At 41.4% G+C, this 24,154-nt stretch overlaps 1 protein-coding gene across 6 annotated transcripts in view; it reads right to left on the bottom strand.

Moving 5' to 3' along the window:
* Positions 1-4,599, bottom strand: part of LOC110988785 (pseudouridylate synthase 7 homolog) — a 59,987-nt gene extending 55,388 nt beyond the window's left edge. For 2 of the 6 annotated variants that reach the window (XM_087136258.1, XM_087136262.1), the window contains exons 1-4: positions 4,435-4,599; positions 1,639-2,470; positions 510-597; positions 19-117 (exon numbers count right to left, since the gene is read on the bottom strand). In XM_087136258.1, the coding sequence (XP_086992384.1) occupies positions 19-117; positions 510-597; positions 1,639-2,435 (984 nt within the window). In that variant the 5' untranslated portion in view covers positions 2,436-2,470; positions 4,435-4,599. Of the gene's footprint in view, positions 1-18; positions 118-509; positions 598-1,638; positions 2,471-3,812; positions 4,098-4,151; positions 4,334-4,370 lie in introns of those variants that run through there. The other 4 variants (XM_087136259.1, XM_022252607.2, XM_087136260.1 and 1 more) reach the window with 4 other exon arrangements.
* Between the last annotated feature and the right edge of the window lie 19,555 nt (positions 4,600-24,154).

Genomic DNA, 24,154 nt, shown 5'->3' with positions numbered 1-24,154 from the left:
CACAGTTAATTAATATACCTCGATACAGTGGAAAGCTTTCTTGTCTGTTGTTTCCACTAACTCCCGTAATCTCTGCTGATCATGGGCTGACAGCACTTCATCTGCATTGATGGTTACCTAAAATTCATGCAAACACCAAAAACTAATCAGTAACCTCTTCTCTGAGGAAAACTTAACCTTCAAGATTTGCTGTGAACTGAGAATCCACCTGAGGCTGAAGCTTGAGCAACAGAATCTCCTTCGGTGGGAAATTTACTTTGGTGGTTTACAAATGACTCTGAAATGCACGTGTTACAGTGGCATCACCACCAACAATTTACTTCTCACCAACCTGGCTCATTTCAACTGATGAAGGGACGCTTCTGCTCAAGGTGGATGAGTCAAAATTGTAACCTTTTTGCAGGCAACAGTTTTTTCCAAGCAGTACATTTATGATCAGTTTTCAAACTTGAGAGTTCAATCAACTACAGTTACAGCCTGGTATGGATGGATGAAAAACAGTAACTTGCTTTGGGCTTGGGATCTGGGGAAGATACGTCAGTCAGACGAACTATTTTCCCCTCCAGGTCTACTTCATTCACAAGGAAGTCCTGATACCTATTGGAAAATAAAGTCAAAGACAGTTGCATACACCATAGATGTACGTGTAGTTAATTTGTAAACAAATGAGATACCAGTCGTATTTAAAACATCTCCCAATCCTGATCCTATTTTAAGATTCTGTAGAATTGAGGAAACTATAATACAATGTAGGCCCAACTACATATAGAACAAACCATTGGTTGCCTTCACACTTGGGGACTTCGAAATTTAGGAAGACGGTGTGCAAATCTTAGAGCAATTGAGGTTGAGGCACAGAAACAATGATACCCTCCTTACTTTTTCATCCGTACCATGCTGAGTCATTTTGTACCACCGCCGAGGTGAACTTGCGGCATCAGTTCAAGGTTACATAGTTACATTATATTTTCTGTTGGGTACCGGTACAGTAGCATACAGAAATAAAATCCCTAAATTTAAATAATTTTATAGTATACACGTAACAGTAAACTCTTGTTTACTCAAAATGTGCTGACTTGAAACTCAGTTTTATCTTGAAGTCACACTCCATTATTGACAAGAGAATGGGATATTACCTACAAATGTAAATGATGTACATGTATACAGTACGTGTACCGATACATCCAGAACTAAAAATGTCTGCACACGTTAGTAACTCTGTTTGACATGTGAGTCACAAAAAACTTGTAACAAGAGTACATTGTAAATACTGAGACCCTTTGAAGGGTCATCACTCCCCAATGCATGCAGTACATGTACGTGTACGATTGTTAGTCACAAAATCCAACCTGCAGCTACATGTACAACAATCCCTGATTTTGACCTTACCTGATTTACCCCCACACTCCCTACTGTAGCCTTCACAGCCCTATAGTAATGGTGGAAATACTTTAGACAAACGAGTAAATCTGAATTGGGACCCTTTCTTACTATGAAATTTGGATAACTCAAAATTTTTAAGGCATTCCCCTGAGATCTGACTAAAGGAGGGTTTACTGTAAATAAAAACCAAACATTGGGATGGTTGTGAGGTACAAGGACTGATTCGCCAGTTGTTTTGTCCTGCATGAGACAAACCTCTGCTTGATAACGCCGTGGAAGCCTTTGTGCTTGCTGATGTATTCCACAATGCCTACGTCAACCTCCCGCAAGCCCTGCAGGGGTTCCCTTGGGGTTGCAGCATCTGTCTGGACCTCACTTGCTGAGCCATCTGCACGTCCTTGCCCATCAGTGTCTCCTGCAATGTCCCTCAAACAAGACGTCTCACGGAGATACTGGCTGTATCCATCTGATCCTGGACTCTGCTGAGTAGCCGCACAGTCCTTGTTAAGGTAATCTGTGAAAGAAGGCTTCCCTCCATCACTTTCCGTAGTTCTATTTTTAACCATTTCAGTTCCTCCCTCGTCAAATCCTGACCAAGGGCTAACACTCTTGTCCCCAAGAGCTGATGTACTAGTGACTGCTTCGGAAGGACCATGGTTGCTGTCTCCTTGATTCACGGTCTGACAGTCACTGGTGAGAGTAGGTGAACAAGTAGCATTACTTTCAAGGCTCAAAGTCCTAGCTCCAGATAATTCTTGATTCCCACTGGTGCTACATGTACACAGATTTTTTTCCTCTACTTGAAGGTCAGGTTGAGATGTTGAGGGCAATAGAGAGTCCTGGTTGTCTTCACCGACTGACCACCTGGTGCAGATGACATCTTTATCAAGGATGCCGGTCGAATCAGCTAAAGGCAGCCCCTCGCATTCCTCCACTACTCTGATTCGCTTGCTAGCTTGGGATGTGCCACAGTGGTCAGGCTCGGTCTCGTCTGCTTCTGGCACCTTGAATTCTTCTGAATGGTCTCGCTTGCAGGTCAGACGCTCTGCCATATTTTACACTGTTGTCAACTTCTACACTGGAACAGCTTCCGAAGATAGAATAAAATGTAAACAAAAAGTTATTCACTATCTACATACATGTACATGTAAAAAACGACGTCTGATTCTTTATCTTTACATCATGACAGATCAGTCTCTAGAGAAGTATATTTACAAAGTTTTCTCCAACAACAGCTGCATACAAAACTGTGTGAAGTATCAAATTTCAAACTGTATCGTTGTACATTTTCACAACAGCCACATTGAAACCTCAAAATCAAAACAGTATGTATCAGCCAAAGTACCATGTACATGTATAACCAGTATAACTTTAGGTCAGCAAATCCATGTGTAAATTCAGTTGTAGAGTACATGTACATGTATATCCTACATTGCACATGTGCATGTATGGTGGAAAATCAAATTTTGATCATCCCAAATTTAGTAAGGAAACACGTCCAGGGCCAAGGTGGAACAAGTTTGAAAAGTGCATGTAATTTATCACTTTAGTGGTATGTACCAGTACATGTACCAGTACGTGTATTTAAGACACTAGAAAACCTGGATGTACACGTACACATGTATAAATTTATACAATGTACTTCCCACACTGGGTGCAACCGATTGGGCCATTATTTTCACTATCACCCATCAAGCTGTGCTATCACTTTTATCAAGCAAATACACCGTATATAGAGTATGCCCAAACTTGAAATCGTTTTGAGACAATCAATTCCACATGTACACGCACCGGTACATACATGTACAGTGTACCTGCATTTTTAGAAAGGTGATTGGCTGATGACAACATCAACTAAAGAGTGATTGTCAGATTGTGCAGATCTCACTCCTTGAACAGTTGAATGTACTGTTCGTGTACATGTACATGTACATGTATAATGTAACAGAAGTAAGAAATACATAACAGTGTACCTGTACTACATGTACCGATACATACGCTATTCACTGTACGGATGTTATAAATTAAAACATTAACAAATAGAGTTTTAGCCATCGCAGGCTAAATAGCATTAACAATAATTAATTACAATTTATATAGTGCAAATTAACATAAAATAAGATAAAATGCACTTTACAAAATGGAATATAAATAAAATTACTAACATTAAAATCAGTAAAGATTAAAATCAGTCCCAACGGTACATGTAAAAATGGTAGAACATTTAGTTCAACTTGTAAATATAAATATCACGGGTATGTCCTCCTAAATAAAAATGTTTTAACTAAAGATTTAAAATGATCAAAGTGATTAGGTGATCAGGTTGGTGATATTCATCTCGAATACATTAAATGCATTCAGCAATTTATTCCACAGTAAGTTTGAATCCAATTCTTCCCAAAGGAGAATGACTTGACAAGTTTACTTACACCGGCATACTCCTCAGAGTTTGAGCTATTGTATGAGCACCCTAAAGCTTTCCAAAACTGTACGTATTCCGATGTATGGCACCTTGAAAACCCGACCTGTGATTTAAATGCTGATCGGATGTACAGGTACGTAGGGCCCTGTTATTGGTCTAGAGTGGCCCCTACATGTATATGTACCATGAATCAAAGTTTGAGACAATCCTACAGTTTCGATTTCAGGCATTAAAGACGGGTCTTGAAGTACACAAAGGGCTGTGGTCATTGTGGTGGTGACAGATACATGTAGGAGACAGTGTAAAAGAGAGCCACTACAGCCTACGTGTGGGGCTAACTACTTACCAGCTTACTGGGCTAACTATTCCATTTATCTATTTGCATATTATTACTATTACTCTGTCTTTGCTCTATGGTACTACTAGTATTTAGTACTAGTTACTAATCAGGTAAATAAACATGTACATCATGGAGTGTACACGTACAGTACATGTACATGTACTAGGCCAAGGCCCTACGTACATGCATGGAGGTAGATTCTACCTCCATGGTACATGTACTTACCCTGACTTGCTGTTACAACTTGAAATTTGACATTTCCCGATCGAAATAAAAATTGCTCGCTCACCTTCCTAAATTACCCTGTCTTGTGGGTAACTCTTATTTTTTTTTACTTGATTCATAATAAAATCATAAGAATTTGTTCGTGGTTCAATTTAGTAAACAAGTAAGACAGCCCAGTAAATCTGTGTGCACATTGCATGACATTGTATGCAAGCGGAGGTGGAGTCCTTACCCCCTCAGTTGTGCTTGGTAGTAAGTATGGTGTTCCAAAGGCGACACTTCAGCGTGCAGTGTCCCAATTCAAGGAAGTTCCGCCAGGGGGAGGCGCGTAAAAATTACCCCAACAGATTGTTTCAAAAGAAGAGTCTGTTTGGGCCAAGAAATTGTGGAATGTGTCAGTATGGCCCAGGATTATCTCTGTAGATTCCAGGGCAACCCCCTGGGGGAAAAGCAGCCACAAATGCGATTGAAAATTTGTCAGAAGAGGCTGAAGAGCCCCAGATAAGGAATGTCATTTGAAAAATGGCTACTGGGAAGACCTTGGAACATTAACTTTTTGGGGCGGAGTCTGTTTTCGGCCGATGATTAAAAAAAACAAAAACAAAAACAAAAAAAACAAGAAATCATTGGTTAACCTACTAAAATTGAAAATCAAACGAAATCTGAAGGACAAAACAACACATTGTCTCTGTTTAAGAGGCCTTGGGGACTTCATCAGTTGCTTGCCATGGGGCTCCAAACGTTGTTGATTTTTCACTATTTTCAATGGAGTTTGAATTGGTTCAGTGCACTCTCATATCGCCGTCGCAAGTGAGCTCATGAGGGCGCCCCATGTTGTGACCAGTCTCCATCGTTTATTAATGCACCACAGCAAATAAATTTCCATAGACAGCAGTGAAAAATCCCATAATTCACAAGTACATGTATTAATATACCCACAACTCTTACAGGTATTCAGGTTACACAGAAAAACGATGTTCGACATGCCCTCTTTCATTTTCTTTTCAATTTGTAGTCGGTTGACTGATTAATTGTTGAGAAATTTTCACTCCGCAAAGTAAACAACCTGTCAAATGAAGAAAATTTCTTTGCCCGGAAGAGTAGCCAATTTGAAAACACATCCCTCCGCAAAAACGCTGAATAGTGCCAGTTTCGGACCCGATTGCATCTGTGACGAAACAGGGGTAGGCATGAATGCCAGTGTTAGTCATGAATTATTAAGCACTGCGTTGACCAATCAGCATTGCGTAGAGCACTAGGTCTGGGCCCTTGCGGCGTGCTTAGAGCGCGCACAATCAGTTAGTTTCGCTAGCGCTGCTGGGTCGTAGAGTGGCAGGATCGTGGAGGACGCTGTCAACCGTTCTGTGCTGTGACTGTGCCAGGTATAGCGTGGACGCTGCACCAGGGGCACTGCGTGTAGTGACTATAACTGGTAGGTGTAGTAGTAGCGAACTGTATTGGGTCTACATTACTTTAGTGATAGAGCCGAGTGTCGTGAACCTAGGCTAGGAGCTCAAGTTGTGGTCTTTGCTGTTGGATTGCTTGTCGTCTGTAAGCACTGATAGTGGGGTGACGGCTGGAAGGCAATCTTGTCATTGTGCTAGCTAGCCTTGAGGTTTACCTGATGTACTAAGATCGCCGGCTGTGAAATTACCCTTTCGTTAGATCGACCCTGTTTTACATGACACGTGTTATTTGTGTGAGGGCTATCACTATTTAGTGAGGTAACCCTTGGGTTGTAGACTAGCTGTGTTTAAGTTAGTCGGGTGGTTAGTTAACCACGTGAGGCATATTGTATTGCCTTGTGAGGTGTATTGTGTACATAACCCTTGTGTGATTTATATACCTTATTGATTTTTATTGCAATAAATCAAATACTTGATTATTGTCCTTGGAAATCCTGTGTCACTGTGAGGTTTATTTAGGTTTCCCTGTGTTTCATTACTGTATTGCCAAATAAATCCAGTCTTTCCTAATTGGTGGTAAACTTCCACCCAACGAACTGCCCCTAGGCTTAGTCCGCCGTTCGTTAACTGATATCCACCCTTGTGTCAGGGTAGCCGCTCATCCTTGCTTAAAGTTAATAAATATATTTGTGGGATTGGGCCAGGTCAATTCCATCCCTGATCCGGCCGGTTACTGAGTCTACCACAAGAGGTGTCAGTTGCATTCGCCACACATCCAAATTGCTCAGAATTGGAAGCCCTGAGTCCGGGCCATGGGGTCAGTGCCACATTTCTTCAATTTCCAAATTTCATGGCTCTCAAGACTATATATATAACTGTTATTAACGAGCTCGGCGGACATATTTCTGGCCCATTTACCAGGTTGCACCCTCATTCCTCCAGTAGTAGGAGAGGGACAGTTCTTGACCAAACGCCCCTTTTTACCCCGTTTTTGCTCAAAACCCTTGGGTAGTACATCGACTCAAAAAATCGTGGGAATCTTTTTGGTGAGAAAAAATGGGAAAAAATATAAATTACGTGAACCCCCGGTTTTTGCCCACCAAAAACCCCTGGGTAGTACATCGACAAAAAAGGCCCGGCTGTGAGGTGCCGGGTGAATATATACATTCTGAGCCAAAACCCCCTTTCACCCATCACACTCACCGGGGATTCCCACTCACCTTTTGACCCCGGCGCACTTTTCCTGTAAACAACTCGTGACTAGCGCCGGGGATTTCCACTTCACTCACCTTGAACTTTTGACCCCGGCTGTAAACAACTCGTGACTGGCAATCACTCACAAACAAAAAAGGGACTTTCCATCGATACAAGTCGAGACTTGCCCGTCATAAAATGATAAAATTAAAAAAAATACATAAAAATAAATGGTAGATAAAACTACAAACGTGAATTGTTATTTTTGCAAAGAGTGTTTTCATTGTAAAAAATCAGTCGACTGTTTAAATTGCTTTCGTTGTTTAAATTCCAAAAGTTTACGCAAATGCACCGATTGTAAAGAATGCCACAATTGTCACGAATGCCAAGACTGCGCCACATGTAAGGACTGCTCCACCTGCGACGATTGCGGTAGATGTGTAAATTGCGTGGCTTGTTTTAATTCATACGACTGCCGAAATTCAAATGCTTTGGACAGTTGCGAAGACTGTTATGAGTGCGCCCATTGTATCGAATGTTTTGGTTGTACCTACTGCACCTGCTGCGTAAATTGTGTCGAGTTGGAAGGAATGGATCACGTGGTGCTCGTAGACGGCAAGCATAAAAAGCTGAGGCACGCGCGAGAGAACGACCACTGTCCGATTCATCGACTAAACTCGACGCGGATTTATACAAAATTGGACTAATTATTAAATACGACGCTGATGTCGAACATTTAATTAAAGTAGAAATCCCGCCCGAATAAAAAATGAAAAAAATTTAGAAACCTATATATAAATAGAGACATGAGCAACCTTCTACACAGACCAATACTAAAATATTTTACTCGATTTAAGAAGGCGTTTTTAGAAGATTTTGTCAAACGGTATAACATTCTGCTACCGGCACCTAAAAATAAACATCATACACGATTTGAACTAATAAACGCTATCAAAGAGGATCAAAAACAATTTAGATATCTACCGCGTCAGTCATATCGGCAGCTGTTGAAAACGGTACAAAAATATAATATTCCTTTTGCAAACAAAGACAGATACGTCAAACAGGACTTTATCGATGCGATTAAAGCTTACACTCAACCCGAGGAACTAGCAGAAGTAGATATCAGAAGCATCAATCGTTTCTAGGGTAACTTCCGCAATTGGGAGTTAATACCCCGTTTCTTTGAATACGACCTCATCCACTTTTTTATTTTTACAAAACTTTCATCGAGAAAAAAGCTTTGGAAGAACTAAAAGAAATTGGTTCGTACAAATTGCAAACAAATATCAAAGTTCAGTTTAGATTGGAAAAACCTGAAAAAACTGAATTTGGCGTATTCCCCTTTCCGAGCGACAACAATGCCGTCGCAAATAAAGCCGACGTTAAAAACGCACTCGCTGAACAACGCGAAGCGCAAATAAAAGAGATGGAGGCTCATACACAAAAAGGCTCAGGTTGGATCTTTGACAAAGTTGTCGCTTTTTACATCAACGTGGTTAAATATAATCCAGTGGGTTCTTCTTTCATACCGTTGCCTAAAGAATTGGGAGACAAAAAAGCAATTACAAACGTCCAAAATAAAGATCAAGAATGTATCCGATGTGCGTTGCGGGCAGCTTTAAAGTTATATTCAGACGACGTCAAAAGACAGTTGGAAACAAATCCAAAATATAAAATACATGACGAGCGGCCTTCAACTTACATGCCGACGGCTTTAAATTTTACAAACGTAAGCTTTCCAACACCGATTTCACAAATCCCACGAATCGAATCGCAAAATAATTTGGCAATTAACGTATTTGGTTATACCAAAAAAGACGGTCTTTACATTCTTCACAAAAGCAAGCGCCCAGACGAACCTATAAATTTACTTTACTTTAACAAAGGTGAAATGAGTCACTACTGTTGGATTAAACATTTTTCTAGGTTGACGGGTGATATCAATCATCACGATGATCAAAAACACTGGTGCTTCAAATGCATGTCGCATTTCCAAACGGAAGAAAAGTTAACCAGACACAAAGAAGATTGTCAAGGATTAAACGTTCCCACATGTACGGTCGAGTTGCCGGTCAAAGGCGAAAATATACTCAAGTTTAGAAATTATAAAAACAAACGAGATGATCCTTTTGTCATTTATGCCGATTTTGAGTCTGTTTTAGAAAGGTTGCCGCTGGCAGCGAGCGGAGCGAGCACGGCCAAAACACAGATTCACAAGCCTTGCGGATACTCGTACGCGGTCGTCAGATGCGATGGAGTTTGCACTAGCCAAAAGACGTACAGAGGTGAAGACGCGGCTGTTAATTTTGTACGGTCACTTTCTCAGGAAGCAGAAAAAATAAACGAAACGTTTAAAAACAAAGAGCCGTTGATTTGGTCGCCCGAGTTACAAAAAATATACGAAAATTGTAATCACTGTTGGATCTGCGAAAAGCTTATTGAAAAAACCTCCCGTACCCAGTGCCAGTGTGAATTTCCCAAAAAAAAAAAGAAAAAAGAAAAAAGCTGTCACAAACGAAGCCGGCTTCAAAGACTTTAAATGTATGACCTGCGAAAAGCCAATCAACAAATTTAGAAAGGTCAGAGATCACTGTCACGTGACGGGTAAGTACCGGGGCCCAGCGCACGCCAATTGCAATCTCAAGTTAAGAGTCGTGCCTTATCAAACACCCATTCCGGTGATTTTACACAACTTGGAGAAATACGATGCGCCCTTGATTATGCAGGGCGCTCACGAATTTTACGGGAAATCAATTAAGTTGATCGCTAAAAATACCGATAACTACATTTTGTTCTCCTTTGGCCAACTCAGGTTCTTAGACTCCTTTCATTTCATGGCGGCTTCTTTAGATCGGTTGGTTAAAAACTGTTCACCCGATGATTTTAACTTACTCTTTAAAAGGTTTCCAGAAAACACAAATTTACTCTTGGAAAAGGGAATTTACCCCTATGAGTATATAGACTCATTTGATCGATTTCAAGAAACAAATTTGCCACCTAGAGACGCTTTCTGTAGCTCTCTGAAGCAGGGAGGAATAACCGAGCAAGAATACGCTCGTGCAGAGACAGTATGGCAAAAATTTAAAAACCTAGCTGACTACCACGACCTATACGTGGAAACGGACGTGTTATTGCTAGTGGCTGTTTTTGAGAACTTCCGTAAAGTCTGTAAACAACACTACGGCCTTGACCCAGCCAATTATTATACGTCGCCGGGCCTGTCGTGGGATGCATTGTTAAAGCATTCGGGTATACAATTGGAACTACTGACAGACATCGATCAACACATATTTTTTGAAAGAGCCAAAAGAGGCGGGATTTCTTCTGTGGGAGCCAAACGATATGCAAAGGCCAATAATCCAAAACTACCCGACTACGACCCCAATAAGCCAAAGTCGCAGATCATGTATCTAGACGCAAATAATTTATACGGCTGGGCGATGAGCAATTATCTGCCTGTAGGGGAATTTACCTGGGAAACAGACTTAGAAAAATTTACTTACTATTACATCCAAGAGTTGCAACTAACTGACGACTACGGTTACATGTTTGAAATCACTTTAGATTACCCGGAACGTCACCACGACAAACATAATGACTTTCCACTTGCACCCGAAAATATCTCGGTACCAAACGAATGGCTTTCAAGCTATCAACAGGATTTAATTGGTAATGGCGAAGTGAGCGCAGTGACATCGGTAGACAAACTCGTGTCTACTCTCAACACCAAAGAAAAATACGTGGTTCACTATCGTACATTGCAAAAATATCTCAAACTCGGGTTGTGGATCAAAGAAGTTCACCGAGTATTAAAATTTCGTCAAAAGCCGTGGATGAAAAGCTATATTGACAAAAACACGAAATTGCGCAAATTGGCCGAGTCTGATTTTGAGAAAGACTTTTTCAAATTGATGAACAACTCGGTCTTTGGCAAGACGATGGAAAATGTCAGATATCGAATTGACCGTCATTTATTGAGGGACGTACAGGATTCCGATAAGTACAAAAAATTAACTTATAAACCGAATTATAAATCCACGGTGCCGTTTAAATCGTGCGAGCTTTCGTTTGTGGAGATGTACCGAACCAAAACAAAATTAAATAAGCCAATCTATTGCGGTGTAAGTATTCTCGATATCTCAAAAACGTTGATGTATGATTTCTACTACAACGAACTAAAATCAACTTTTGGTGAAAAAGTAAATTTACTTTACACGGACACTGATTTTCTATTAGTTCAAATCGAGCGAAGCTCCGACGATTTAACTGGCTACCTAAACGAAAAGCGCGATTTACTTGACTTTAGTAATTACCCGCCCGATCATCGACTTTACAGCGTCAAAAATAAAAAAGTCATCGGTAAAATGAAAGACGAATTTGGTGGCAAAACAATTTTAGAAGCTGTTTGTATCAGACCGAAAATGTATTCGATTCTGACGGTCGATCAAAATTTAAAGAAGGCAAAAGGGGTCACAAAAGTGGTAACTCAAAAGAACCTAACCCACGAGATGTATAAAAGCTGCCTTTTTGACCGGGTTTCTTATTTCAATAAACAACAATTATTTAGATCGGATAAACATCGGGTGTTTACGATCTCTCAACAGAAACTTAGTCTGTCACCGTTGGACACAAAGCGCTACATATTACCGAACGGAATCGATACGTTGGCTTACGGGCATAAGGACATAAGTTAATTCGGTAATTCGGTATCTTCGGGCAAGACCTGAAGTTCCTCTTTAACGAAACTCCTATTTGGCCCGTTTAAAAGGTAATATAAAGTGGGACCCGTTTTTACCCTCTTGCCTTTCACCCGTTTAATTTGACTGGTGCGCTTTTCAATTTGATAGACGTCCACGGACGGTGCCGCCCTCTTGCCCGCCCGGGTAATAGAGGTACCTAACTAATACACTTGGAGGAAGTTCTCGCTCGCTCCGCTCGCTCGCTCACAGGTGCACTCGGCGTCAGTTTCACTCGGTCTGATTTGACGGCTTCTGCAGGCACGGCATCGATTAAACGCGTTTTTTCCTCGTTCAACGATTTTATAACTTGAGGCAAACGTTCAACCCATTCCACGTTACGCTCACCCACGTTTATCATTTCTTGAGCGTATTGGTGGCCGAATAACCTTTCGGCTAAAGTACGGTTAAACCTTTCCACGATTCCTTGAGATCTGTGTACCCCAGGCTCACCCACTTGAATTTGTACTTTAACTCGCCTTTAAATTCAGATCCGGAGTCTACCATTACGAATTTGGGCCAGGTCAGAGGTGATCGCTCGAAAATTTTCTTGGTCGCTTCGGTTACATGTTCGGCGGTTTTACTAGTCAACGGCTTGGCTTCTTTATACCGCAAACCCACGTCTACCACGTTCAAAGCGTACTTAAACATTTTTCTTTTAACACGGTCCCAGGGTAAATACAAAACGTCCATTTGATGCGCGTAATTAGGTTCGACCGATTCTGATTGCAACATTGTGGGTCTGGGTACGTAATGTGGTGCGGGTAAGTATATTTGCCAAACGGCCTGCTTTTTTAGCCAGTTTCTGATAACTGATTTGTCCGCACCGGTCTTTTCGTGTAGATGATCGACCGCGCTTTCTCCTCGCCAGTAACCCTGCGGGCTGTAAAACAACTTTGAAAATTCTCTCTCCATTTTAAAATAAGTTACGCAAATCGATAAGCTAACAACCCCACCAAGGCCGTCCCGGATATAATCCAAACAAACTCGCGAATCTTTTGGTCTTCGGGAGGCTCGTAAAAATCGGGCAACTTTGGCTCTGGCGGTAACGGCGTGATATTTTTACCGGTCAATTCTGAATAAGCTCGTAGGGCTTCTTCCACGTTTACAAATGTCTGCTGACTCGCGCGTTCTTGTCGCATTTGTTCGTTTCAAAAGTCTAGCATGTGTACGCGGTTTTGTTCCCAGGATTCCTTCGCTTGCGCCAATTGCTCCAACGCGAGGTCGTGTCGCTTTCGTTCTTCGTCAACTTTACTTTTTGATAAACTGCTAAATAAAAAATTTGAGCCGTGAATGCCAAGGCGTTTACTATCGCTCCTCCCACCATCATCAAAGCACTAGCCATTTTTAAAATAAGGTTAAATTAAATGAATAGCGAAAATAAAGATCAATTGTTGGAGATTAATAACAAATTAATCGAAATTCAAACCGATCAAACGGAGATTCAGCAGATGCTTGGCGACATGCGCGCCAATATAAATCACATCGGTGATATGGTTTCAGAGACCCAAAGTGAAAAATACGAAGACCTGTTTTTTGTAGCGGGTTTAACGTTAGTCGTGTTTTCTTTTCTTTTTAAAATAAAATAAGAATAGTAAATAAGAATAGTATTATATAAAAGTAATGTACACCAAAAAGCTAAACCCGAGTTGCAGGCTTAAAGTTCCTCGCGCGATCAAAGGCGAAAGGCGCGAAGTCACCATTACGCACAATCCGAGCACCATAGTCGCGGGTCACACGTTAAACGTAAAATTCCCGGCCTTAGGCGTGGACGACGTCGTTGTACCCGGCACCGCCAAACTCACTTTTAAACTCGATCTAGACGGAGCATCAGACAGCAACCGGACCGTGTATAACAACGTGGCTCGAAACTTGATTTCAGAAATTAAAGTGCGTCTTCAAGGCACGGGCATTGTAAGTTACCACGACGCCGACGTTTTTCACAATTTTAAGGACAACTGGCTACCCCTGTCACAGACTAAAAACATGGCGTACTATGGTTTGGAAAGGGAAAACGTCGAAAAGATACGTCTAGGGGCTGGCGATGCTAATGCCGCTGCGAACGACGGTAAGGATAAAGCGATTGCCGACGCTTTTAAAAACAGATACGCGATTCCACTAGACACGCCGATGTTGACGGATCACGGGCCTTTTTATCCGTCGGGTTTCAAAGAGCCCCTAACTTACCAACTGACTTTTAACGATCACGACAAAGTGGTCAACTCGTCAGATACCGAGGCCGAGTACTCCATTTCGGACCTGACCTTGGAATACGAAGTCGTTACTAATCGAGACTTGGTGCAAACCCTGAGAAACAAACACAACGGGATCGTTTATTACCTATTCGACCGGATTCACTCGTGGAATAAACGGGTGGTAAACAAGTCAGACACGCTATGGAACATCAGCGTCGATCAAAGGATCAAGAGCTTGAAAGGGGTGTTAATTTTGTTTAGAGACCCGACGATCAAGAACCCGCAAAAATTTTACAATCCGCACATCACAAAGACGGTCTTGACGGTCGAAGGGAAACCTAACCAGCTTTACTCTCAGGGTCTGTTTGAATATCAACATTGGAACGAAGTCACTAAATATTTCGGAGACTGGGACACCGAATCGGTAAGGGCGGTAGCGAAAGACCTAAATTTAACCGGGGTAGATATGGCGGACTATCTAAAAGACAAGTACGGTCTCTGGCTCGATTTCAGAAGTTCCGACGAGAATTCGGCCCACGGATCGGGTAGACCCCTAGGCGGCGGAGATATCGCAATTCAAATGGAACGTCATGCCGAAACTGCAGGGCCGCTGACGATGTACGTGTTCCTGGTGATGGACGCGCAACTGACGGTGGAAGACGGAAACTTTAAGAGTTTGGTTTATTAAAATTAAATGAGCTCCATGTTTAAAAATCCGCACTGCGCCTTAATCGTGGGTAAGACGGGCAGCGGAAAAACTAACTGGATTTTAAATCTTTTAGAGACTGATACAAATTCGCGTTTGAAACCATAGTAATTATCTGTGCGACGCTTTTTAAGAATAAAACTTATCTCGATAGGCCGTGGATATACAGCGACGAAGGCGTTTACCTGTGTAATTTAGATCGGGAAAGACTAGAATTAAACGAGGCAATCGAGCTTTATCAGAAAATATTCGACGGGATGAACACGTTGTTTATTATCGACGACTGCGCAGCCAATCAATTTATTAAGTACCGAAAGAGGTCCAAGGCGAGTAACACTTGCGCTCTCAGTAAGATGGCGTTCTCGGGCCGACATTACAACCATTCGTGCTGGCTACTTACCCAAAAGATAGATCGTCCTTTGACCAATGTCTCGACGAAAACGACGTAGTCCCCGACGAAAAACGAGAGGAGATCAAAAAACACCTACGCGACGTTCGGTTCAGTAAATTGGTATTAAATACAGAACCGCCGGTGAATTATTTAGTTCATTAAAAATGAGAAAAAAAATTAAATACTACTAATAAAAGTAACGATGAAAAAGAATTACGTTAAGTGTCGTTGGCTTTTGGACTTGACAAACTTTAAAATTCAGAGAAAGGGCAAAATTAACTCGACTTGTAACGATTGTATTGAGAAAATACGAGCTTATCAAGCGTTAAACAAGTGCCCTCACGGGAAGCAGGGATCTCAGTGTGTGAAATGCAACGGGTCGTCAATTTGTGAACACAGGCTACTAAGATATGCTTGTAAACGTTGTGGTGGAGGCGGCATCTGTCTGCATGGAAAACAGAGGTCATATTGCAAGATTTGTTCTGACCCGATTGAAGTAACGATTAGAAGATGGATTAACACCGCTCGCAAATTAGATAAGAAGTATGGCCGATTTGAACCTAATTATTTGATCGACACACACTTTTGCCGTGGTTTGATCAAAGATTATCCGCGCTGCTTTTACCCAGATTGCGAGGTTCGAATGCAATTCTTAGAAAACAAAGATGACCTATGTACCATTGAGCGATTAGATAACAAAATTGGTCACATCAAATCAAATTGCGTGCTTTGCTGTTTGAAGTGTAACCTCGCTAAAAAGAGCGATAAGCTAATTGTCACGTCGTCTAATGATTTAAAAACTTGTTGTTGTAGCTAACTTGACCTACCTATGAACTAATTTTATTTGCTTTACTTTACTTACCTTTTGTTACAGCTGGGCTGATGTAGCCTGGCTGTAACTAATTTTATTTTAGTTATTAACAAAATGATAACCCTGCTACAATACGTACAGCTAGTTGCTCAGCTAGTTATAGCAGCTAACTTAACTTACTACACAGTTGAGTACCTACGCCTAAAGCACACCTACGACAAATTTAAAGAGTACTTATTATTAAAATGGACGACATCAAAAGCATTCTCAACGATTCAAAAAGCGGAGCGAGCAGCGAATCAAAGGAGCACCAACCAAACGTCAAAGACAGACTTTGCGCGATAGCCGCGTCAGGCGAGAGTAAAAAATATCTCGGCAAAGAATACTCGATCAAGGAGATTGAAACCATGTCATCCAAAGATCAAGAAAAATTGTTCAATTTGTACGAAGTTAAGTTTGGCAAAGAGATCGTTAAAACTCTAGGTAACTCGATTTTGAGCCTCTACTCTCGCTTGCTAGGAATAGCTACCCCGATCAATCTACTCGGATTCAACGTCAACTTAACGTCCGAAGAAGCGCTGACCAAAGACCTAAACGACGACCCGATTATCAGTCAGACCATTGGACACTTACTCACCGAGGTCTGTTACAAGTACGGTGTATATTTGTCACCACTTACAGCTATGCTGATTACCACTAAACACCTAGAAATCAACAAAAGCTCCGTTATATTAAAAGAGGATGTCAACGAACGAAGCAAACCGACAGAAGCGAACGAAACAAGACCTCAGACGGTAACTAAAAATAAGAACCCAAAGCGTGTAGAACAAGGTAAGAAGTTAGCCGAGCATAACAAAAAGATGAAGCAACAGCTCGTCAAGATGAAACTAGCGAGCGAAACTAACGGTGAAGAGAGCGAACATAAAATTTACCAGAAGGTTACAGAGAACAGAAACTTGATATTTGGTGGATTGGCCATCTCTGGGGTTATTCTCTATTTTATTTGGAAAAATAAGTCGGGCGCTCAACCTACTCGACAAGTTATTCAACCAAAAGGCGAGCGAAACAAAGCAAACTCGAGCCAAGAAAATAAAATTGAAGAACAGATTTTAGACATTGAATAAATTTAAGATTCCTTGTTATTAAATATGAGTAACGCTAAATCAATCGACGTAAACGGAATCGCCAATACTGTTAAGTACTGTGGTAAACCACGGTGCAGTCGTTTCGGGGCTATCGCTCGGTTACGCCATGCTATCGAGTAAGCTGTTCAAGGTCAAACCGCCGGACCTAAATAAGTTGTCTGCCGAAGACGCGTTGAAATTGACCGCGCTGTCTAGCGGTGCATTGGCTACCCAGGGTTGGTTGGTAGCGCAGGGTATTCTGCCCGCGAGCCTGCCCACCGCTTAAGTTTCTTTATTTTAAAGTTAAAGTGAAATGGCTGAAGGAGGAGTTGATTTTGAAGAAATACCACTAGAAAACAAAGAAGAGACCGATCAAGACTTGCAATTGGAGTGGGAGGACTTAATACTTAATCTAACGCAAACAGAAACGTCGTTAGAAGACACTGATTTTACACATCCTATTACTGTTGGGCCAGACGAAGAAGATGAAATATATGGCGGCTTAGAGATCGAAAAGCGATAAAACGAGTTAATTAAAGACGTCGATCCTTTACATGAAACAGAACTAACAAGACAAGTCAACTTAATGGATCTTTGGCAATTATTACGCAAATCTAAAGTGAACGATTTTTACTGAGCTATCAAAAAAGAAACTGGTTACAAAACAAAAATAAAAGACCCAAATATTTTTTATTTAGATAGTAAAGATCGCCTGTACGTAAAGTTTGAAGGCAAAAAAGTTCTTTTAACCCAAGAAAACAATAGTGAAGTATTTCTTAGCCGAAATACTATTAGACAAAGAACAAACGGTGTCTCGTAAACTCGTGGAACTTCATCCCGAGAGCATAGAATTGGTAGAACTACCCCAAGAAGCAGATCTAGCGAGCGACATCGTAGAAGACCTCACTCGTGACGTAGACGTTCAATGCAAAGGGTTAAATTACAGAGAACTCGTCGCTTTAGATAAATCGTTATAAACGGTAAAAGGAGAATTAATTTTAAATCAAGGTAAATTAGATGAGTTAGACGCAAAAATTCAACAGGTCGAAGCCGAGTTGGAAGAAGCGGCGTCCGAAGGAGAACGTACAGAACTTCAACGGCAATTGGACGACCTAGGAGTCGAAAGACGGGGTAGATTAGAAGTCATCGATAGAAACACAAATCAATTAAGGAGCCAAATTAATCGCATCAAGGAAACGATCGAAAAGATCATGAATTCGGATTTGACACTACGCAAGAAGATTCGAACGATATTTAGAGAACAAGGCATCACGATTGTAAGCATTTTAACGGCTTTTAGTTAAAGCGGTAAGTACCATCGTTAGTAGTATCGTGGCTAGCGTTAGAGCTGCCGGAGCGAGCAAACCAACACCTGAACCTGAACCCGCACCTAAACCAACGCCAGCTCCTCCTTCCAAAGGTGGAATTACCGATTGGATCAAACGTCAACTGTGGAACCTGGCAAACGTGTTGAAGAAACTCGGGTTGAAAGCTTTAGGCGCTTTGCCCGGGGTCATAGGTAGCATTTTGAGTTGGATTTTTAACGTGGCGAGTAAAGCGGTCGGATGGGTGGAAGAGCATCTGTGGACCTTGTTTGTAGGCTTGGGTGTTTTGATTTTGACGTACGTGCAAAAAGGGTAAACGGATTCTAAAAAAGCAAAAAAATTAAACGCTTGTTTTCCACGTGGAGAACAAGCGTTTAATGTTTTTTTATGCCTTAAATCAAACCGTTTAAGTTAAAATTTTATACAACGTAAAACCGACGACACCCACAGCAACGGTTCCGACGGTTAAAGACAGTTTTTCTTCGTTGTGCGCGTCTAAAGGCTTTAGAATTGGTTCTGGTTGCTTTAAAAATGGCTTTATAATTGGCTTAACTATTGGCCTCGGTAATTCCTCTTCATTAAAATCACCTTCGCTATTTAAACTCGGTACGTATCCAGTCTTCATATCCTCAGTCGCGATTTGTAAATTATTGTTGTAACCCTCAAACGTACCGATGCGTAAGTCCATGCCCGAGGGCACCAGGTACAAACCCGGAGCAACTACGAAGTTTAAAGGCGTTTTTGCGTATTGTAGCGAATCTTGAAATTGGTCGATCGACTGTTCCAGATCGGGGTCCGAATTAATTAAAGATTCCACGATCGTAATAAATTGCCGTTGCGCGTCTAATCCGGTGCCGGTGGCCAAAACGCTGGTCTTGATCTGTGCCTGTGCCCCGAGTAACGAGTAGACGTAAGCTCGAATGGATTCGTTTACCTTGGTGATTCCCACGTCCGTCAACCGAGACTTTTTAGGAACAAAATCCCACCAGGCCAAGGTAACCGCGTCCGACTGTGAAATCCAGGTGACCGTGTAGGTACTCGCGTGACCGGAACTTCCCCATCCAAATCCCATGTAAGTAGATTCCGCGTATTTACCGTTGGTCACGTGTAAGGAACAGCTATATATCCATTGTTGTAATAAAAAGCTGTCACTAATCCGTTCGACAAAGTGTCTCTTGTTTGTTTGTACGATTTATTTGGGTCTACTCCGTAAAAAAGGCACGTGTCGGTAAACTTCCGATGGTCGTAATTATTGTGTAACGCGTCAAATACGTCGTCGCTCGGAATGGGCATCACGCAGTCGTAAAATATTTTTCGTACGGTGTAATACACGTGAAAGTTAAATAAAGCAGAGACGTACGGATTAGGGTCGGATAACAAGTCAAAACCCACACCGCAGGCAGTCGTCGCGCAATAGACCGCGAAATTAAATTGATTTTGGTAAAACGATATCGACTCGGTAGACCACCTATTTACCGCTTCGTCCGTGGTTGCTTTCGGTAATTTATACGCGTGCGTTAAATTTGGAAACTCGGCTGTAAAGGAATTGTCTTCGTTGACTAAAATATTTAGACTACTAAAATTGCCTCCCATTTATTTTAAAAGAATTTTAAAGGAGGGGCCGTTGGACAGACGAAGTTTTGATAAGCAGGTGGAGATTCCTGATATTTAACCGACTTTGTAAAACTTATTCGCCAAGTTTTTTCAAAACCGCCGCCCGTTCGTTGGCTAGCGCTTCTGCTTTTTCGTTAACTTGACGTTCGAATTCTTCTTTAGAAGTTTCGCCCGCTTTGCTCGCTTCCAATTTTGTAGACGTACGCGATCTGATCTTTTCTTTCATCTCGTTAAACTTTTTCAGCTCGGATAAAATAAGGACAAATTCTTCCTGGGATATGTCACCGTCTTCAATCGCGTGAGGTACGTATTCCTCGATGGTGTTTAATTTAGCGTCTGCCAAAATTCGAATTTGGTCGTGTTTTTTAGTTTTGTGGGTGAGTCTACGGGAGGCGTACTTTAGAACTGCGTAAGCGCCAAACGTACCGATAGCGATGCCTTCCATCACAAGTCCGACGGGTCCGGTAACGACGCCCAAAATGGCAGAAATGCCTACGGCTGCCGATGTGGCTCCAATCGCTTCCACGCCGTACTCCACGTATCCGAGCGCGGTTAAAATTCGTTTGATCTTTTTGAAACTATTTTCCCTCGCGTCGCGTTCTCTTTGGAATTGGGATTTAATTTCTTCGATCTTCCTGAGTCTGTAAATTTTGGTTTCTGCTTGTTCAGCCGAGTTTAAAGTCAACTCCGAGTGTTTACTTAGATCGGGGTATATGTTAGTCTTCATCTTATTACTTTTATAATTACGCGTTTTAAAAAATGTCTAACTCGATTAAAATTTTGCCGATGTTATTCAAGAGCTCGCCTTTATCGTCTTTAACAGAAAAAGTCAATTCACTGATGTTCCTGTCGATTAACTTTTTTGGCGTTTCATAGTGATTACAGGTGCGAGGCTCGGTAGCTATCACGTACAGCAAGTCTAAAGACTTTCCGTTGTAAAAATTATAAAATGTATTTAATTGTTTGCAATGAATAAACGCAAGTTTCAATGGGTTCAAATCGTACTTGCCTTCGTAAATAACGTTGGGTAAAAGTTTTATTTTGGGTAAGTTTAATAGCTTGGACACTTCTTTATTTAGTCGAAACTTGAGATTGGGGTCCGTAATGGCCAAAGTCACCCTTTTAGAATCCGAGTGAACCTTAAAAGAAACCCCCGGTATCGAGTTAAACAAAAAGTGAAACCAGTCTATGCCGTAATAACCGGGGGGTACCACGATGCTTCCTCTTTGGCCCTGGGGTAATGGTTCAGATGAGCTTCGCGAATGAAGTCTGTCGTATATAGGTTCAGTTAGCCCCGTCAAAAACAGTCTTTTAGTTAATTCTCTTCTGGGTCTCCTTGGTGTTACGGGGGAGTTGGTGGTGGTGGTAGGTCGAGTCGGGGGATTCCCTTCGTAGATTTCATCTAAAGCTTGTATTTGCCCCTCGAGCAGTGAAACTGATTTTATTTTTTTATCGTCGATATCAAAAGCTAAACGAGCTCGCGTTTCAAATGGTTGTCTTTTGTTTAACTGATCTTTTAAAGTTGCGATTTCTTGGTTTAGCTGCTCAATTTCATCAGCGATGATTCTTATTTCTTCCGCTAACTCGCCCCTTGTATTTGCTTGGATCAATCTGGATTTAGCTGTTTGTACTAATTCTGGATAGGGAGATGCGTCCGTTCTTTCCACTGAGGGTATTCCAGGAGGTCGTTCACCAAGTACCCCCGCGGGTCTACCGTCCAAGTTTGTATCCCACTCAATTTCAGTCGCGTTCGTTACGTTAAAATATCCAGCTTCAAACTGAATATTCTTTACTCGGACGACTTTGTCGCCTTTGGTGTTGTTGATCTCGTTTTTCAATCTAAACGTCTGCTCGCTCTCGGTCAAGTAAAACGTGTGAGTGTCCATTTTATTATATACCCGCTTTTAAAAACTTTTCGAGGGCGTTTTTCCAGTGGTTATCCGAGACTTGAAAAGGGTCTTTCACTTTAGATTCGGTTTCCCCAGTGACGTCTTGATAACATACCGCGATTAAAGCCTTCAACGGTTTACCTCGAGAGATCTTACCGTTTAGAACTTGGTTTAACTTGTATTCTATTTCACCCTCTTCGCCGTTTTTAAAAGACAGATTATACTTCTGCAACGTTTTTCTCGATTTTGGTGGTGGCGGTTTTTTCCAAACGTGATGATTAAAGTACCGATCTCCCATGTCTGCTGGGGTGTAAGAAGTGAGCGAAGCGAACCCAAAAATTTGGCCACAACGTTTACAAGCGTTTCTTTCATCTATTTCAACTATTTGGTGGTTACAAGCGGGTATCGGTTGACTTTGTTTTTGTGATCCCGCTATGTGTACTTCCTTTAGATTCAGCAAGTGACAAAGCTCCGCATCAGTCATTTTATATAAGGGTTTATTTATTTGAAATAAAAAAAATTTAACCCCGGTTGGTATAACCGAGGTTAAATTGATTTTCACTAACTTTTCTTTAATCAGAATCAAACGGCTTTTCTTTAATCAGAATCACTCACTTTCTTTCATTTCCCCTATCGCTTCCCAAAAGCATGGTTTTTCTTTAACCGTGAGCATAGCCGTCGTAACTCGATACCTAACGCTCGCTTTGCAAGAAAGTGAACCGTGGGCACCAAGATAAATGTCTCTAAGAGAGATCAAAGAGACCGCGTGACATTATTTATTTACAAAAAGAGCGCGATTGATTTCTTTAAATGACTTGTCCACCAAAGAGGCATCATAGTCGATCTTAACATACATCCTACTTTTATCGGTAAAAGCCGGTTTAACTAAGCAATCGATCCTATCGGGTAGGTCGTCTATTTTTTGAGACACTTTAAAAGAGTTACGCGTACTCGCGGGGAGATCTTCTAGCATCTTATCTGGTAAGTTTTCAAAATATTTATAAACTTCGTCATTTACACGTAATAGCAACGACTCAGTCTCGGGAGATATCTGGTAACAAATTTGATCTTGACCAGTAGGTTCCTTAGTACCATATTTGTAAACTGGGTTGACTCCGTAACAAGGGTCTTCGAGTCTAATCAACAGTTGTTTGTTTTGATCCTCGTGGTGATAAGCGCGCTTAGAAAAACACTTTGTTGGTCTTAAAATGACTAAATATTTAGGATCAAAGGGACCATAGGTAATTTTTGGGTTTTTGTTGCCGGCATTTAGACGTTCGTGGTCATTTGAGACGATATATATTTGAGTTGACATGTTCTATTTATATATAGGTTTTTAAAATTTTTTTCATTTTTATTCGGGCGGGATTTCTACGTAAGCGTCGTATTTAATAATTAATCCAATTTTGTATAAATCCACGTCCAGCTTAGTCTCTTGCACGTGCCTCAGCTTTTTATTCTTGCCGTCTACGAGCACCACGTGATCCATTCCTTCCAACTCGACACAATTTACGCAGCAGGTGCAGTAGGTACAACCAAAACATTCGATACAATGGGCGCACTCGTAACAATCCTCGCAACTGTCCAAGGCATTTGAATTTCGGCAGTCGTATGAATTAAAACAAGCCACGCAATTTATACATCTACTGCAATCGTCGCTGGTGGAGCAGTCCTTACATCCGACGCAGTCTTGGCATTCGTGACAATTGTGGCATTCTTTACAATCGGTGCATTTGCGTAAACTTTTGGAATTTAAACAACGGAAGCAATCGTACGAATCTATCAAGTTGATCGAATTTCTCGTGTCTTTGCAAAAATAACAATTCACGTTTGTAGTTTTATCTGCCATTTATTTTTATGTAGTATTTATTATTGTTTGTTTATTTATTTTTTATTTTTTATAACGGGCAAGTCTCGACTTGTTTGTGAGTGATTGCTGGTGCAGGTCGGTGCCAGTCAAAAGTGCGCTGGGGTCAAAAGTTCAAGGTCAGTGAAGTGGAAAACCGTGGCGCTAGTCACGAGTTGTTTACAGGAAAAGTGTGCCGGGGTCAAAAGGTGAGTGGGAATCCCCGGTGAGTGTGATAGGTGAAAGGGGGTTTTGGCTCAGAATGTATATATTCACCCGGCACCTCACAGCCGGGCCTTTTTTGTCGATGTACTACCCAGGGGTTTTTGGTGGGCAAAAACCGGGGGTTCACGTAATTTATATTTTTTCCCATTTTTTCTCACCAAAAAGATTCCCACGATTTTTTGAGTCGATGTACTACCCAAGGGTTTTAAGCAAAAACGGGGTAAAAAGGGGCGTTTGGTCAAAAACTGTCCCTCTCCTACTACTCCTCCACCATTGTATGGTAGCGTAGACCTGAGTGCTATTGTCCCTCAAAACCCGG

The sequence above is a fragment of the Acanthaster planci genome, linkage group LG04 (genome assembly GCF_054643075.1).
Source record: "Acanthaster planci isolate LZ-2023a linkage group LG04, COTS_SCS, whole genome shotgun sequence".
NCBI lineage: Eukaryota > Metazoa > Echinodermata > Asteroidea > Valvatida > Acanthasteridae > Acanthaster > Acanthaster planci.
Note: the sequence above shows the minus strand (reverse complement) of the source record. Positions and strands in the feature narration are given on the sequence as shown.